Raw genomic sequence first — 18,525 nt, 5'->3', positions numbered from 1 at the left:
ACCTCAGCTCATTCCTCCCCTACCCTTACCGCTCTCTTCTCACTTTAGGAAAATATTATCTTCTGCATGAGCCTGATCAGGAGTCAGCATCCACCTGCTTTTCTGCACACACAGCCATCAGTAACTGCAGGAGGTTGGAGTCCTCCTGACAAGGGTACAAATTGACCAGAAACAGCTTTAGGGAATTTTCCCTCAGTTCCTTACCCCTGGCCAGTACCAGGATGATTGCTTGCCTGTGAGCTCCATGGACAAGTTTCTCATGTATTCTTCCTTGCACAACAGGGTGTCTTATTTAAGCTGCTTAATGTTCATTGTAAAAATAGAAGAAAAGACGTCTACAGTAAAGACAGGAGAAAATGACACATCTTTTTTTGGTAGTATCCTTATCTTAGGGAGCCACCTTATCCATTCTATTCTCCTATAGACTGTTGTAACCATGTCTCAGGTTCTATGTGGAGCTTTGGGCCTGCATGTGGTCTTGGAATTGAGGAAAGAGAGAAGGAACACCTCCAGCAGGCAAAGAGAGCTACTCACAAATGCTGCCCTATCAGAGGCTACAATTCAACTTCAGTTTCATACCAACACAAAAAAAAATATCTCCCTCTGAATCCCCCAAAATAAAATAACATGACTTACACTTTATTTAAAGCATAGCAATCACAACACAGGGTGCTTAGTCCACCCTGGCATCAGGATGATGATCTCACCAGGAGAGAGAATGGTAAGAGCAAGAGCAGGAAAATTTGTGGGTTCAGATAAAGATGGCTTAATAAATGAAGGAAAGAGGGGGAAAAACAACCCAAAGCAGAGATGAAAAGGCAGTCTCTCACCACCTCCCACAAGCAGACTGCTGTCCAACCAGTCTCTGGGTTATGGTTGCTTTCCTAGGCAAATCACCCCCTCAGTTTTTATTGCTGAACACAGCATTATGTCTCATGGAATATCCTTTTAGTCAACTGGGGTCAGCTCCCCCATTTGTGTCCTCTCTCAACCTCTTGGCCAACCCCAATGAACTTCCTTGGGGAAGCCTGGGAAATCAAGAAGGCCTTGAAACTGTGGGTGCATGGCTGTAAAACAGCCAAAAGATTGGTGTGTAATGAGCCCTGAATAAATCTAAAATCCAAAAAATACTTCACAGACTGATGTGAAGAAAATCAACTGCACCTCAGCCAGACCAAACACAATTGTCCTGGAAGGGGAACTTATTTTTTAATATCAGCTTCTATTCTAAAAGAACTGAAAGAACTGCTTCTTTTTTTTTTTTTTTTTTTTTTTTTTTTTTTTTTTTTTTAATTCCAAACCTATTTCCCACTTGGGTGGGTGCAAAACAATGAATTCAAAAATTTCAATACAACCTGTCTCTCTGTGAACTTAATTCCACAATTTCCAGCTGAGCAAAATTATCTTTACATCATGAAAACATATGCTTCCCCTTAATAAAGATTTAAATACAGGCACTTCAAATCCCTCCCTTCACTTTTACAATGGTGCAGTAAAGGATTATCCATGCAAAATTATGCAGCCAAGGCTTCTGCTGCGAGTCGGCATGGTTCTGTTGTTTTTCATGGATCAATTAACACACACTGGAGATTTTAGCCATTCCTGTCTGTAATTGCTAATTTGCCCATTACAGGGAGCTGAGAGCCATCTGTGTACATGGCATAAGGATGCAACAGTGAAATGAAGACTTTAAACCCACAGAACATGACCTGTGGTTGTAAGACATTCAAAGACAAGATGGGATATCTTACCTTTGAAGCCTGTAGTACATCAGACACATCTTGCTTAGGCACTGCAAAAGTAGGTGGTGGTGCTGTTGTTGGCTTTTTGGGAGGCCTGGGTGGTGGATGGAGGGTTAGGTTTTCATATCTTCTCAACATATAGTATTCCTCTTCACTGACCTCTTCCACTGTTGTCCTCCTCACAGGCGGTGCAACTGTCTGGACATCTTTGTTGAGCAAATGGACCAACATGTGTAAGCGATACACAGGGATCTCCCAGCTCTCCACTGGACTGCTGGCACTACTGATCAGCAAGTAAGAGTCTGTGATTTCTTCTTCAAACTGCAGACCAGGAGCAGCAGCCAAGACATCCTTCTCAATGGAAAGGTCCCTGACAGACACTTTGACATTAAAAGGCAAATGGAATTCTTTGCAAATCTCAGAGAGGTGGTACTGCTTCTTGTCGTGAACCACTTCCACAAAGCCACCTTCCATGTACATAGGGAGGAGCACTTTTTTATATGAGTCACTTAGTATTTGCTCACAAGCTAAAACATCTATGAGTTTCTTTCCTCCCTCATATAGAACTTCACTAGTCTGGCATTGCTGAACTAGAAATTGATCTCCAACTGAAACAGAAAAAAGCTCTTTATGAGGGGAAGTAAAGGCTTTAGTTGCTACAACATGAAGGGGTTCTTTTTCATTTCTCACTATCTCTAAGTCATAGGCAGTTGGAAACTCCCGAGGTCTTCTCTTGAACTTTCCTTTGTAGCTCATAGGGATTAAATAATGTCTTTTGGAGGAATCACTTCTCATCTCAGAGGCTAGGACTCTTGCTGCCTGGTACTTTTTGTAGATGACAATCTCTTTCCCTGTAGACAATAAGTTATAGGGTTTTTGGTTTCCCGAAGGCCCTTCCATTATCTGAGCAACCATAGGAAATTCTTTGCTTGTTCTCTCAAATATATCTTCCAAAGAAAGTGGCTGAAGGAAAGAGCTAATATCATAATGGTCTGTTACATCCTTGACCTCAACATCCAGATCTGAGAGGATATGAATTATGTCCTTTCGAACTGAAAAGAAAAAGAAATATATTGGGTTTTGTTTTCAAGCTGATATTGAAATAAAATACACATCCTGGCCAGATACCAAAAGTACCTTCCCTGAGGCATGCATGTCCATGTATAAATGTGCACTACTAACTGGGCCAGCCAAAGTCTAATTGTTGCAATTTGAGAGATATAGTCATAAGATATGCATGAGACCACACAAATGAAGAGAGACAATAAGGTGTGCAAGTGAACACAAAGTTTGAGAAAAAGAAAAGGCTAGTTCACTATTTCCCCCACAATACCTCCAAGTTCAATCAGTTGTTTACGTTCTCAAACTATTGGGTGCAAACTGTATTTTTATTCTTTTACTTCATAGTGGTTTAGAATTTCTCTAAAGAAATGAGTGGGGAAACATTTTTAATAAATAAATAGCATTTGGATCCATTAATAAAATGTTGCTGCTATAGCCAGACTGGGAGAAAAAAGGTATTTTGATATTTATAAGAATAATTAAAACATCTGTAATTATTAGGAAATAATATGACTTAACAAAATGGCAAAGCCTTTGTATAACTAAGAGTAAGTTATTTTTATGAATTAAGACATTTTAATATTATGTTCCTCTCTGGAACTGTTGCATCTTTTTCTGCCTCACCTGCTTTCATTCATATCAGAACTGAGCGAGTGAATTTAACAACCTGACAGGGAACAACAGCTCTTTTACCACAACTGAAATTGCAAAATTTTGAATGCAAAACTTCCAAGAACAAAGCTGACTATGTAATTAAGGCTTGTTTAAGAATTTGGCTCCAAGTCAGTGACACCACAGATCGCTGACCAAGGTAGTAAAATTTAACAAGCAAATAATATTTAATGACTCTCTTCAATAAGATTCATTCTGCATAGACCTACACAAAGGGATTGTATATGCTAGATTCACACTTCCTTGTAGAAGGACATACCAATATTTTATACTGAAAAGTTGGTATTGGATTTATTTTATATGACCGAGTTCTATGACACTAATTCAGGATCTGTTTGTTCTGACTCTGCTTTTGTCACATTGACACCTTGAGGTAATAAACATCCTGAGCACCACAAGGAAAAGACAAAAAAGGAAAATGACTGGTGAAAATGAAACTTTCTATGAGCATTTGTGAGAGTTCCACAGACAAAACTTGTTCATTATTAATAATGAGACGTAAAGAGGATTCTGCTCACAGCCTGTGAAAATGTAATCATTTATCCCAGTTATCAGGAATCTTTTTTTTAGAGTGGATAGTAATTCTCATAATTTATCTTGTGTCTATTTATAGTCCTCCTAAAAGTGGTAAAAATCCATTCTTCATGGTTCACAAGAAAGCAGTTATTCATGTACCATGAAGCCTACTTTTCCAATTGGTGTTAAATAGTTATTTAGGACATATGCAATGCTTCTTATATGTTGAAAACACCAAGAAATTTAAAATAAAAACAACAAATACAATCCTTATTGGAATAACTGATTGTAAGAAAAATGAATACCAAATATTTTTGAATCTTTTGAAGATTTTCAGGAGCATTAAATTGCTCTTGATTCTGACATATATCTTAGTGGATATAGCAATAAACCTGAGTTAACTGAGCTTCAGGAGATAAGCTAGACCCCTGTATCTAGCTAGAGTTACAGCAAACATTGCTTTTACATTTTACTTTTACATTACAGTTGCTTTATCTTGTGAAGTTATATTTTCCAAACTCACACATTAAATCACATAGCAAGCACAGCTGAATGTCTTATGATAAGCATATAATGACTATGGTGTATTGTGTTAACAATCTCTGCCTGCTTTTATTTCTTTCTCTTTTGTCCATTTGCTTACATAATTCAACAGATAAATGCTCAATTGTGAAAAGATTTCTTGCTAAATATCCTCATGAATGCCATACTTCTGTTAGGATTCAATTTCTATGAAGCTCATTGGTTTGCTTCTAGTAAATGCAACAAGCAGCAAAACCTTCCCGAAAGCTAAGCTACTATCCTGCAATCAGAACCCTGTTGTATCAAGATTTTGGTGGAACAACTAGTGTCATAAATATTTTGGAGTTTTTTAAAATAAAAACTCAGAGTGCAAACTTTTAAAGATACTGGTTTTCTAATCTTTCTGCTTCCTCAAACCTACAGGTTTCGGAAATTGTCCATGAGTTTTTTGTGTTTATATTCAGTTGATATTTGTTTCTGCAACAGAATAAAATAATATGATTTTCCTTTCTCTAACATCCTCAATCTGAAAATTAAATGGTAATTAAGTGTATTGCAACATGTGCAATTGGTTTTTTTTTCCGACCTCCTAGGCATAGCCATATGAAGCCACCAAGGGGCTTCTCCAGGGCTGAAGTCTAAGATGCAAAGAAAAAGAATCTGGGAACTGAACAGAATTCCTAAACTCAAAACCTTTTTACTATGCATATATTTTCCGTGAGGATTTAATTGTAGTGATCAACAAAATGGCAACAGAAAGAAATGTAAGGTAACAATCTAAACTAACAGAGGATAAAGATATACTCAACAAAATATCATTTTTATCTTTCTTCCTCTTGAAACTAACATTAGTGGCAAATATGGATAAGGAATTTTTAACAAACTGAATCTTTCATGGCTAGTTTAAGAAAATGTGCATTTAAGGGTACTTTTGTACTTAGCTACACCAAGTTCAACAGAACACAGATTTTATTCCTACTTACATTTCATTACTGCCTGCACTTCGTAGACAGGCATGAGAATCAAATAGCCATCAAAGTTCTGAGGAAGTGGACTATAGGAGTCCCACATATGTAAAGTAGTGGAAAGTTTAACAATCCGGTTTCTACCCTTAGGGATTTTCCACTCTGCAATCTCTTTTAAAGTGTACATCTGGTCATCTTCACACTCATAGAATTCTCCTTCTTGTGAAAGGGGCAAAGTAAAGGAATGAGACTGGTTATTTCTGACCACGACACAGTTCACAGCAATTATTCCGTGGACCTCTTCCACTGAGTTGAAGGTGATCTGCTCATCATGCTTGATGGTGAAATTTTCCAATTTTATATCCTTGGCACTGTAGAAAGAAGGATGGCCAAACCTTGTTGGCCCAATAGAGACTTTTCTTGCTATTTCTTCAATGCTGACATATGGAGTCTTGTCTGCCATAACCTTATAAAGACCTAAGAACAGAAAACTTGCATTATTAAAAGGGATGTACACAAAGAAAGTTATGCCAAAGACTGTGAATGTTATGAAAATGGAGAGCACAGCACATAAAATAATTCATAGATGATAGCTCAATTGCTAAAAATACAACTCTATAGAGGTAATATCAGCTGGTACAACACATAGGCAGCTGGAAATAACCCTTTCTGACAGGTGTCTAATTTCTGACATCCAGCATTCTTAGTCCTCAGTAAAATTTTTCATAGCCACAGAAAAAATGAAAAATTATCCTAAATTCCTATCTGTCTTCTTAGGAATCCAGCCTTTGAAATGCAGATGTGGTGTGAGGAAACACAACATTAATGTGATCAGTTCATGCAGGATAAGTTTCTTGTCTAAACATCAGTACCATGTAACCTTCCACACACAGACTGGGAATTCCTAGACCAAGTGTGTTTAAAGATACATCCCAAATGAAAGTGCAGCACCTACAGATAAGAAAGAGCAAATAGATTTTAGCGTATCTGACAGCCCAGTCCACCAGCTGGATTAATTCAAAGTCTGGGTGTTGTAGCACTCCAGCCATCACGAGGCAATTAAAATGCTGAAATTCTGCAAGGCAGAAGCTGTATCTAAGCTTCCCAATCTCCTAGGGACATTATTACTTCATGTTAATCATGCCCTTTGGATCTGTCTCATTAGGAGTCTCCATTGCAAGAAAAATGTGTACATTTCTATATTTGCGTGAGGGTTTTCATAAAGGAAGATGAACTGGAGGGTTGAGAGGACTAAAAAGCAGGTCTTAGCTGAACTGTATGATTCAGCTGTCTTCCTCACAAGGCGTGGCAGAACTGTGAATGCTGCCTTATGGAATTGCAGTGCAGCTTCCTGAGACAGACACTGACAAAGACTCGCTTTCGAGTGAATATAAGCGAGAATAGAGGTTATTTCTAGGCTGAGTTTGCTAGTCACAAATAAACCAATAGCTACAGCTACAATGACAAAGAAGCCAAGCTCCCTGGCAGTCACTGTGCCTTTTGTCCCTTTTTCTGCCAAAGCCAGCCAGCAGAAATCCTATGGCTTTGCTCCTCCGTGCTATTGACTCCTCTGGACTGCAGAGAGGGCACTTTATGGTAAAGGTACACTCCCATTTTGGCTGTTAAGGAGGAGGCATGGGATGGGGTATCAAAGAGCCTGGTTGGTACCACTAAAGACACTTTTATGGCAGCTTCAAATCCCATGAGTAGTTTAAGCCACTTCTGGAAGATTTTAAATATCCTACCCAATCGTCCTCAGCCAAGTGCAGGATGTCCCAGCAGATACCTAGATTTCAGTAAGGTGAGATGCTGCCAGACCACACAGTTGCTGTTGGATCTTGGGAAGACACTAATTTCCTTCACTAGACCTCCCCTGACTGTGGGATTGTTTAACGAATTGGATCAGGAGATATTGCTTCTCTTAAAAATAAGCAAGGTGCTTATTTTCTTCTAAAATTTTTCCCTTACTGACTTGCATTGCTGACCATAATCAACACAACTGAAGGCCCTGCATGGTATCCGGATGTCCCTAAGATTGTATTTCTTTAAACGGATGTGTCAAATAATTACAGCTATCACAACAGCCTTTAAAGAATTTGGGGTTTTTTTTGGAAGGGGCTGGTTGTGGCTACAGGATTGCTGTGATTCTTTACAGTAGAAAACCCCTGTACTTTCACCTTGTAACTTTAGCACCACTCTTGTTAAAGGAGGCATAATTAAGATTCTGTCTGTTGAGTAGGTTTTAACTGAATTAATCAAAAGATTTGGCATATTTGGTTCACACACATATGTGTGTCCCATATGACCACTAGTAACTCTGGGAACGAACATCTCTGAGGGCCTGTCAGCAGCCTAAGCAGTAATAACCTCTTTGATCTGCTGCAGAAATAGTCACCAGTTGCACCAATGTCACTTCTTTCTTCAGTTCTGTGCCTTCACAATTGTCTGTATGACAGCCAGCTTTTCCTGTGTGCAGTCAGTACCCTTGTGTCAGTGCCTTCCCTACATATATGCCCTCACTGCAGGAAAACCTGCAGGAAAGCCTCCAGGCTTTTTCCTGGGCCGCAAGGAACATGCAGGAACTTTGTACATGCACGAATGCACAAAGTGTAACTTGAACACACTTTTCTCTCCCACTGATATTTGCAATGTTTCTCACTGCCATTTTAACACAATTATTAACAAGGAAATTATCTTCCACAGTCCTAATCATCACTGGAGCATGTCAGTGCAGATCAACACAAACAGGTTCATCAGCATTTAGAAAGTATCACTGTGACAAGGCACCAATGACAAACTGAACCTGTGGAAAAGACAAACAGTGTTCCAGTATCATGCTTTGCAAGCACAAGATGGGTATCATCTCTTGGCAGTGCTGGGAGAAAACAAATAGGAATATTTTTCATTAAAAAGGATATTCAAAGTACTTATGATGTGTCCCAAAGGCAGTAACTATGCTTACCTATCTGTAAAACAGGAGCAAGTGTATGCCCCACAAAAATTCCCCTGAATTACATCAAAAAGCCCCCATAAACTGTGCAAAAAACTTCCAGTTGAAAATATTTGGCAAAGTACAGGTTTGAGGAACATTCTTATCTTCTGAGTTTGACAATAGTCTGAGTCTAATTTTTCTGGGCCTACAAACTTATGTGGAAGACAACTATTTCAGCAACAAACCTGTGAACATCCCAGGTTGGAGAGCAGGTGTCATATGGAAGCATAATTATCAGATTTGATGCAAAATTAGACACCTGATTAACTCCTTGGCCCAGGCAGACTGGCTTTGTCAAGGATGGTAGCAGAAGAATGTTTGCCTTCTGTTGTGGTGGTTTTTGTAATTTTGGACAGAATGCTTGCTTAGGCAAGAGAAGAGCCCTGTGGGCTTGCATACTTAGCTTCTGTATTGATCAGATCCCTGACACGACCTAACAGCCACCTCTGAGTGGCCATGAACATGCAAAGTTCCAGATGTTTCTCTCTACATAGAACATAGGTAAATATATAAAAGACTGTTTTGGTATGTTGGGTGGAATTCACTGCCATATTCTGCCACGGTATCCTCTCATAAATGCTCTCCTTGACACTGTATATATGTAAAAAACAAAACAAAACCATAAAAACACAAACAATATCATCTGGAACAATTCAGAGTCTTATTAAAATCACTTTGAATCAAATTGCAAAAACAAATGTTTTCCAAATCTAAGATAGCAAGGAAACCTCCAGGAGGAGGAGACATATGGTAAGTTTGAGATGCTAACATTTGGACATTTTGAGGTCAAGCAAAAATATTTTTATACTTTTTCACAAACCATAAAACGACTGAATCAAATTCACTTAGATTTTCCCAAGAGATCTTGGTGGACTGTAAGGGGGAAAGACAGATGGAAATAACAAATTTGGAAAAAAGTCCATCTGCTTTATCAAGATCTGGCATTCTTGCTCCTATAGATTTACTTTCTAAATGCAATCTGGTCTACAACCAAACTGTACTTGTGTCCAATGGTTTGAGGGAAAATAAAACGGTCATATAAGAAGAGCTATGCACACATACAATAATACTGTGGGAAAATGTAATCATTCCACTCTAAGAAGCCTCTGTGACATTTCACTAGGTAAAGTCTGCCTAGACATAATACAATGAATGATTAGTAAGCCCCAAACATCATCAGCCCATCTTTTCAAGAAGTTGACATGGAGAGAGTTTGAGAATCTGAGAAAATTATTTCTCTGGTGTGGGAGAGAAAACATAGCCAGAGGATCACAAGACTGAATGTGCTATGGGAAAGCACATTTTGATAGAAGGATATTTTTACCACTTTTTTACAGAAGAGTATATGCAGTTCTCTTTTACTGTCTGTAGTGTAAAATGTACCACTCTGGAGCTTTATGGACTTCCTATTTTCAGTCTTAATTAGACTCCTGAAGGAAGGGAGTATTTTACTCTCTTTCCCCACAGAAAGCTGAGAAAACCAATAGTTAGGCTTGCCTAGTAGGGTAGCAAGCAGCCTTCAAGAAAAAAAGAAGAGCAGAACAATTTATCTTTCCCAGACTAGCAGTTTCTGTTCCCCGAGTAAAGTTGGGAAGAGCACAGTTTCTACCTTCTCTGGAGATTACTTAATTGCTATTCCTCTTTTCCCACACCTCCAACACCCACTCACTACCTCTTGTGCTTCAGCACCCTCCTCCTCTCATCCTGTCCCAAAAGCCAGCTCTTCCTCACCTAGTACTGAGATGAGCCTTTGAATGCCTAACCCTGTTCTTCCACAGATGTGTTGGGTGGTCACTGACTTGCAGATGAGTGCTCAAAGGGGCAGTCATGCTCAGCTGTGTCTCTGTCAGACTACATAGGAATGAGCAGCAGCAACAGCCAGGGACCTCATGAGAACAGGGGCAGTCCAGTAATGTTTTTTGCAGAAGAAGGAATACAACAGAATGAAATGCAGTCATTTGTGCTGGCAAACAATTCAGCTGTTGTGCAAATTACCTGTCTGTTAATTTGCTAGTAGTGAAGATTGTAGTTCAGAATGTGGTTAGATGTAGTCATTGAAGTGTCTAGAGTAACGGCAGACTTCTATTATTTTATATATGAGCACAGAAAGAATAGCCCTGTCCTCTGAGGCATGAAAAAGAACAAATTAGAATGAGGATAAAAGAAATAACACAGATAGTGAACTTGCGGTTGCAGCGGTTTCTCTAATGCAAAGGGCAGATTAGGCCTTTATCAAGGATCTGAGAAGAAAAAAAGGAGTTCTGAAGACTGCAAATACGTTCAGAAAGACAAAGAGTAGGGCTCATTTAAAGCCAATGAGCCCAGCTCTTCACTCTCAGAGCTGCTATCCCCAGAGTAACCTAAATAGGAGCATTGCTCATTCGTGCCAGTATGTGTGCAGTGAAAGGATACACGAGCCCATGGCATGCAAAAGAGCTCATGGCAAAGGAAATGGAAAAGAGCATCAAAGCAAGAGATCTCTTTGCATCAGCGCTGGCAAGAGGGCACTGTACATACAATGTAAATACAGGGTCAGCCTCCTGGAGACCTGTGGAAATTTTTATTGAATTAAGTCAAAGGTGGCACGAAAAAGATCATCTGCAATTCAGTTCTGCACTTCGTTCAAGAGATGGGGGCAAGCCATGTTTCATGTGCAGTGTTTCAGGTAGATCTTAGCACGTCTATGTAATAAAGTGAAAAGGAAAAAGGTCAAGAAAGAGCAAGAGACTGGGAGATTTTGACTCTGCAGAGCAGAATCATTCATCAGCTAAGAACTAAACTAGAGAAATGACAAATTTATGTCTTACCAAATAGCTCTTGAATACATAAGAGTACATATACAGAGGAAAACAGGAAACTGGTGCTCCCTGTTGGGCTAATAAGAAGTGTCATTTTGCCCCTCTTCAGTGCTGCTGTTCAGTAATACCCATCATGTGGAGGATAATAATGATAAATTTCAGCAAAATGAACTCTGAATTTATTTTTCAAGTGAAATAACCCAGTTTTCTAGAACACTGGTTGGGAGAGTTCATAACTATGCATGAAAATTGTAGTGATTAGATCAAATTTGAAAATGTGCTCAGCAGGGCAACAGCATCCAAATGCCAGGTTGTAAAACTGATCTCTTGAATGCAAATAAATCCTGATTCACCAGGTTCAAGCATTTGAAATCACAAGTCTTTCTGTTCTAACAGTCGGGACCTTCAACATTAATAAATTTAGGATTACTTTTATCACTCTGTTGTGTTGGATATTTTGGGATTCAAATGTTCAACCTCATCTGCCAATCAAGATTTAGAATATATTTCTATCGGTGTATGAATTTTAGAGATAGAAGAAATTTTAATAATATCAGAGAAACTTGGATTACAAGAAAAATACCAAGTATCTTGAGAGTTCACAGGAGAGCTGTATTTCAATATCTCTAGATAGCCACAGATAATTAAAAGGTCTTTGATCTCTGTGTCTGGGCCCTACTAGTGCTTGAAAATGGCATTCCAAAAAAGTCTTTTAATAAGTGGTCATAGAAACCATTCTGATTCGCAGGATAAGAAAAACGTGAAGGCAAATTGAGGATCTATTTAGGAGCAGGGGGGAAGTTATATACACACAACTATTTCAGAGAGAAATCTGTATTTTAGAGATGGCAAATAAAGGCATAGCAGAAGAATGTTTTTGTAGAATTCACATGAAACATTTCATCATTCCCATGGACTTCTACATTATATTTGTTCAAGAAGTGTGTCTTGTCTCCTTCTGCAGAAAAAGCGCGTCCCAGCTTGGATACTGGCATAACCTAAATTCTATACATGCACACTCTGGCATACTCAGCAAGACTTTAGAAGAGCATCAATGAGGGTATTAAGTCAAGCACTCAAACACTAGAAAACACTCATATTATGTTTCCCATGCAGCAACAATTTAATTTCCCATGTGCTTTCAGTACAATACAGTGCTAATTAAATATTTAGGGTGGGGGTTTTTTGTACAAAACTGTAGTCTCATTCAGTCCATTAGCTAGACTGACGGCCAAAGTGAGTCCTGGGCATGATCTCAGACTCTTGAAGTCTTTTGTGTTCTGTGTGTGCTCTGTACCAGTGTTTCCTTTATGCATGTGTCCCACAACTTCTCCCCCAGACTCCTTCCCATTCCCACTGCCCTCCTCATGCAGTTCCTCATGCAGCTTGCTCATCTCCTCTCACCAAGGAGCTTCCATTACCTCTGCTGCCTGCAAGACTCCCAGCATAGGAAATGCCCTACTTGCAAACCTGTGGGTGGGTGGGGTCTTCCTGTGCTGCTGAAACCACCTGCAGCTGCCTCCACTCTCTGATCTTTGCATGGAAAATCTGCATCCTTCTGTCCTGCTCTGAGATCAAAACTTTTTCTACCATTTTCCTAACATAGTTTGTCTCCTCTACTTCCCACATTTGGGATACTCACATGGGAGACACACTTCTCCCTCTGTGCTGTATTCACTTCCCTGTTCAATGCTGCTGGGCCCTAGCAGTGGAGGAACTGAGATGAGAGCAAAATTCAGAAATTAATAAATATGACATATGATGAACTAGTACTGGGTTCAGTACTTGGCCAGCTCTCCTGAAAAAGGTAACATGGAGAGGGGAAGATATGGTTCAAGTACCATATCTAGAACCATAGATATGGTTCAAATACCTCAAGGGGAAGTATGATTGAACAAGTCAGTACTCCACACCAAATTTCAAGTCCATCCTCCAAAATATGAATATATTTGGATTTCTCTATAGAACAATTAAAAGTGACTTTTTAAGCAGAAAATTACATCCATTCCCCTCTAATCCTGTTTCCAAGCATGGAGCAGCCACTCTGACCATCATAGTTAAAATAAATCATTAAAACAAAAGCAGTATTGAAAACAAAGTATTGAAAATATTTTGTACCCATAATAATAAAATACAGATGTAGTAATGGTAAATATATCATAGTTTGGGAACACAACAAGGGAGATTTCAGCTCAGACAAGGTTTGGAAAAGTCATAAGTAAACGAAAAGAAGATTTTTGTTGTAATTCTTACACCAAGGGCCTCCAAGTGTAGAAAGCATTACCAACCACAAAACTTTATAATATTAATAACTTCTATCCAGGTTTGAGAAAGGACTGTAAGAGAGTTGAAATTTAAAAACTGGTTGACTATGTCTTATACCATCTCATAAAACTGTATACTTGACAGCTGAGTTGCAACCTCAAATATGAATCAAGACAGCGAATCAATAAAATGAACAAAGGTGATTACTCAGGGCTATAATTTCTCAAAAACATGCATTCATGAAATACCATACCAGGAAAATTTAGTGGTAATTCCACTTTGGCTGAAAACTGGCTGACTTCGTTATTCTCATGGACACTTGCTATGAGTTTATTAATTTTGAAGCCAATAACTTTAATGACATCTTCTGTTGAGAGGGAGAATTCATTTCCAAACATCTCATAGATGGAGTCTGAAAAGAAATGCAAAAGGAAAGAAAAGCATTATTTAGCTTTGTCATGTGTCTCTACCTCTTTGAGCAAAAACAAAAATAATACTTAAAGCATAAGAAATAATACTTATCTTGTGATAATTAGCCTAATTTTCTCTTCAGGGTCACGAGAAAAACAATCTTGTGACTTCAATGACCAATCAGCTCTGTGTGTACATGGTTCTTAAATGCATGCAAGGAGAACAAGGTCTGAAGAATCTACATTTCCAAATTATTAGACAAGAATAGGTTGAGGTAGAGCATAGGATTACCTGGGTTGTCAGGAGCCGTCTCCTGAAACCAGCAGGCAGTGGAGCTCACTAAAGGTGGCTCTGCACAGCACAGGGCATAGTTTATCCCATAGGAAACAACAGACTACAGCAGGAGACAAAAACCTACAGAGCCTTGAAGATACCCAGGGAGATGACAGGAGACATCTAAGTGCAACCAGCATTTGAGTTTCCTGTGGTAACAAAAGACCTGAAGAAAGTACTAGAAATTGGAAAATTGGCAAGTTACCAATGGCAATCCCTGTCCCATGTTGAAATGAGCATATTGATTCAGACCTGGCAGCAAAAATTTCCTTTTCTGTCTGTCATGTTCAGAACTTTCAGAAAAGGAACAAAGCAATCCAGCCAAGTGTTTCAGCACTTCCTCAGCAAAACCTGGACCTGTATCTTGTCCCGCCAAAACCAGTCCTCCTTTCTCTATTCCAGTTGTGGTCAACCTTTACTGTTTCAGAAGCAGATGTACAGAGAGAAGAATAAAGCCAAAAGCCTCAAAAGTCAAGTTATGAAGAAGAAGGAAAATTCCTCCTGGTCTCTGCAGGAGATAAGCAGAAACTTTGGGGCATGGGATCAATTAACTATATATAAAGGCAATGCAGTGAACACAGTGTTCCATTTGTAGATAGAATTGCATTGAACACAGAACATCAGAAATGTTGACTTTAATACTAGCTTCCATTCTTCTGTGCATTTCCTCCCAAGAATTAACCAAGATTGGTCCTGAAGCAATGTGGACATGCCCTTTCTGAAATCTCATCTCAAAATTTCTTTTCCCTTGTCATGAGAAACATTGTTCTCATTTCCACTCCCAATGCATTGGTGAGTGTATTTATTTGCTTTCCTGTCAATATTGTTCAGCTACTTAAAATACTTTCTTTCTCATTTCCTTTTTTCCCTTCCCCAAAGGGTTCTCAGGGTTAATTTTGCCCTTTGCTTTATCTCCTCTGAGAAGACAGATATTCCTTCACACAATTGCTCTAAGCCCTTAGTTATATCTTGTTCAGTTTAAAGTTTTGCCTTTTTACTTTTTTCTTTTAGCCTAGGTAAGAAGAATGGTATCAGACAATGAGAAATATTTAAAACCTGACCTCTGACTACATAGGTGCAATCAATAATTGAGAAGGCCAGTACTCAAATATTATTATTGCTGGCAGAACTCCCTTCCTTGAAGAGCAACACTCTTTACAGCTCTCCTTGTAGCTGGTGAGGATAGTGGGGAGAAAAAAAACCCAAAACCAGCTTACTTTTCTTTTTTCCACCCAAGTGTCACACCAAAAAACCCCAACAATTAGCTGACTGATTTTCCTGGTGTTCATTCAAGAACAATTCCAGTCCTGAATACAGCCTAGGCTGATAAGCATCTCTTACTGAGTCTGTGATCTATTTATTAACTCTGCTGCAGCACCTGCAAATGACAAGTGCTTGACTATCTCCTAGACCTCAAGAGAAGTCACTGGGAGCCCAGTCTGAACATAATTTATTCTTGTGTTAGCCTAAACCTACCCAAAACCTCAACAGAGCACCACAAAACAACAGGAGAATGATGGAGAGTAATGCTGAGCAACTGGGTAAGGGTGCTCTTTGGTGAATACGTGTCCAGAAAAACCTATTGGTTTCTTGTGCAATGCTCTGAACAATTGAGATGGACTCCAGAAAATTCTCAGTTTCCCTGAAGAAGATGTGGGTTTTTAACCCTCTGGAGAATGCATCTTGATTGAAAAAATAAAGTAAAAACCATCTGGAAGATGCTTTTCACAGGCTGGATGGGACATAATCCCCTGTTTTCCCTTGCTGAGGACACTACACAGGCTTAAGGTCTCTGCTGTGCTTAGATTCCAAACTCACCCAGAGGGCTTCCTGCTGCACACCAGGATGATGACTAACTCAGAGGTATTCTGGATTACCGTGCCACACAAATATCAACCAGTGCCAGGTGAAGAAAAGTGCTGTTTAAGCATGCTTTCAACATTTGGAAATGTTGCTCTGGTACTGAGCAGAAGAGCAAGAGAGCTGCTGCTCTCTAACAAAAAAGGACAATCTGATTTTCTTACTGTAAAAATAGTGCATAGTTGTTTGCACTGTTCAGTCCCTTTGCAATTCAACACAGACTAACTCAGCTGTCTCTGTGGAAATTGCTACAGCTCCCATCAGGAGGCTGGCTGCTGCTAATACCGATCATGAAGTGCCATGTCTCACTTTTTTAGTACTCCAGGTATTTTAATACTCACATTTTTAATACTCCAGGTATAGTGACTCCACCATTTCCCTGGGCAGCCTGTCCCAGTGCTTCTCTCCAGTTCACTCTTTCAGTGAACATTTTTTTCTCAATATTTGAGATGAGCCTCCCCTGGCACAACTTGGGGCCATTTTCCCTTGTTATGTCACTGGTTGCCTGGGGGAAGAGAATAACCCTCACCTCACCACAGCCTCCTTTTTGGTAGTTTTAGAATGGGATAAGATCTCCTCAGCCTTGTTTTTTCCAGGCTTAAATTCCACAGCTCCCTCAGCTGCTCCTTATAAGATTTCTGTTCAATTCCCTTCAGCAGCTCCTTTTTACTTCTCTGGGTAAGGTCCAGAACATCAATGTCTTTCCTGTCATAGTTTCTCTGACCTTGGCTGTCCAGCCAGTTTTATATCCAGTGATGAGTACACTTGTCCAAGCAGCGGGCTGCCACTTTTCCCAAGAGAATGCTGTGGGAGACTGTGCTAAAGGTTTTCCTGAGATCTGAGTAGGCAACATCCACAGCCTTTCCCTCATCTACTAAATGAGGCAGTTAAGGGGCTAAAGCTCTTTAAAAATTGTTATTGAAGAATATTTAATGACCATTTCAGTCTATATCTGCCACAGAGTGATTCCACAAAACCCCCCAAGAAAATTAAAATCAAGGGAGGTCATTGTCCTGCCATCAAAGAAATGAACTTGGGTGCATAATCCACTGGCAAACAAAATGCTTTGCAAGACCACCAGTAAGGACCACAGGATAGTAATTTTCTTTTGCAGAAGAGAAGTTGGATAGATAGATCATATAATAATGGAATGATGGAGGTATGCCACCACATTTTCCATCTAAGATATCAGAGACCAACTTTCAACAGCTTATCAATAGTAAAACATGTATTACTAGATTTATTTGAAATAGGCCAAGAGATTGAAATATTATAAGGATGAGAGGTTGGGTGGGTGATTGCTAACTGTCTGAGACCATGATTGCAGAAGGCTCATTTTTATCAATACTAGGATTTAGAAAAAAAAAAAAAATCTGCCAGCCACATTTTTGGGGGTACATTTGCACATGCAGTATTGATTTTAATTACATATTTGTCTGCAACTAGATTGCTTTGGCCCTGATTTTAGCCCTTGCTTGGCAGTTTGCCTGGAATAATACAATGAAGATTACATTCAGACAAGAAAAATGTTACCTAGGCACTTGCAGCAAATATTTGTGCTGGTAAAAGGGAGCCAGGGAAAGCGCATAGCTTTCAAAAAGGATAATAAAAGTACTTTTTCCTTTAGAAACCATGATAATTAATCTGAAAACATTTTGAAAATTCCCACTTTGCAACAATGTGACCCTGAGAGATTTTACTTCAGCTGTGTAATGTGGACCCCCTCACACAATATATTGAAAAATAAAATTTTAATTAAAATGCACTTTTTAACATTTATTTGTTGTTGCTCAACAATAACTTTGTTTTTCCCACTCAAGTCATAAAGAAAATGTAACTCTTTGAAAATGTAAATCAAATAACCTTGAGAACAGAATGTTTTGATTTGAGAAAGATGTAGGCAATATAATGCAAAAAAAAACCCCAAACCAACATTTTAGCAGAACCCAGAATAAAGCATCTTATTTACAGTGATCAAACAATGCCCCTGAAGGCTGTAATTAAAGAGCTTGTTGCCTTTGAAAGAACCTTTTCTGAAATGTTACTTCGTTCAATAAAAACCACATTTATATCCTTTCATAAGCTCATCTCTAGTTCGACAATCTGTTATCAACCACCGTGATCAGATCAAAGCAAGCGTCACAATCGGTTCAGTATCTTTTCCCTCCATCTTTCCTAAAATGTTAAGCAGCCACACCACCATCCTCCCTAACATAAGCCCTTTATTTGATTTATTTCTCATTATAGGTACAAGAAGAACACTTTTGTATCAAAAACAGCAATATAAAATATAAATACAGTGAATGCATGAGATGGAGGATATCATTCTTAATGTCAGGGCATCTGACAGTACCACTGAGATAAATATTTTATAATACAAGGTGAAA

The 18,525-nt window shown here is 39.0% G+C and overlaps 1 protein-coding gene across 2 annotated transcripts in view; it reads right to left on the bottom strand.

Annotated features, from left to right (window-relative positions):
* THEMIS (thymocyte selection associated) overlaps positions 1-18,525 on the bottom strand; it is a 76,451-nt gene that overhangs the window by 48,865 nt on the left and 9,061 nt on the right. For both annotated transcript variants that reach the window (XM_074537842.1, XM_005487772.2), the window contains exons 2-4: positions 13,788-13,946; positions 5,498-5,956; positions 1,752-2,794 (exon numbers count right to left, since the gene is read on the bottom strand). In XM_074537842.1, coding sequence (XP_074393943.1) covers positions 1,752-2,794; positions 5,498-5,956; positions 13,788-13,946 — 1,661 coding nt within the window. The remainder of the gene's footprint in view (positions 1-1,751; positions 2,795-5,497; positions 5,957-13,787; positions 13,947-18,525) is intronic.

This window comes from Zonotrichia albicollis, chromosome 3 (genome assembly GCF_047830755.1).
Source record: "Zonotrichia albicollis isolate bZonAlb1 chromosome 3, bZonAlb1.hap1, whole genome shotgun sequence".
Lineage (NCBI taxonomy): Eukaryota > Metazoa > Chordata > Aves > Passeriformes > Passerellidae > Zonotrichia > Zonotrichia albicollis.
This window is presented reverse-complemented; position numbering and strand designations above follow the sequence as displayed.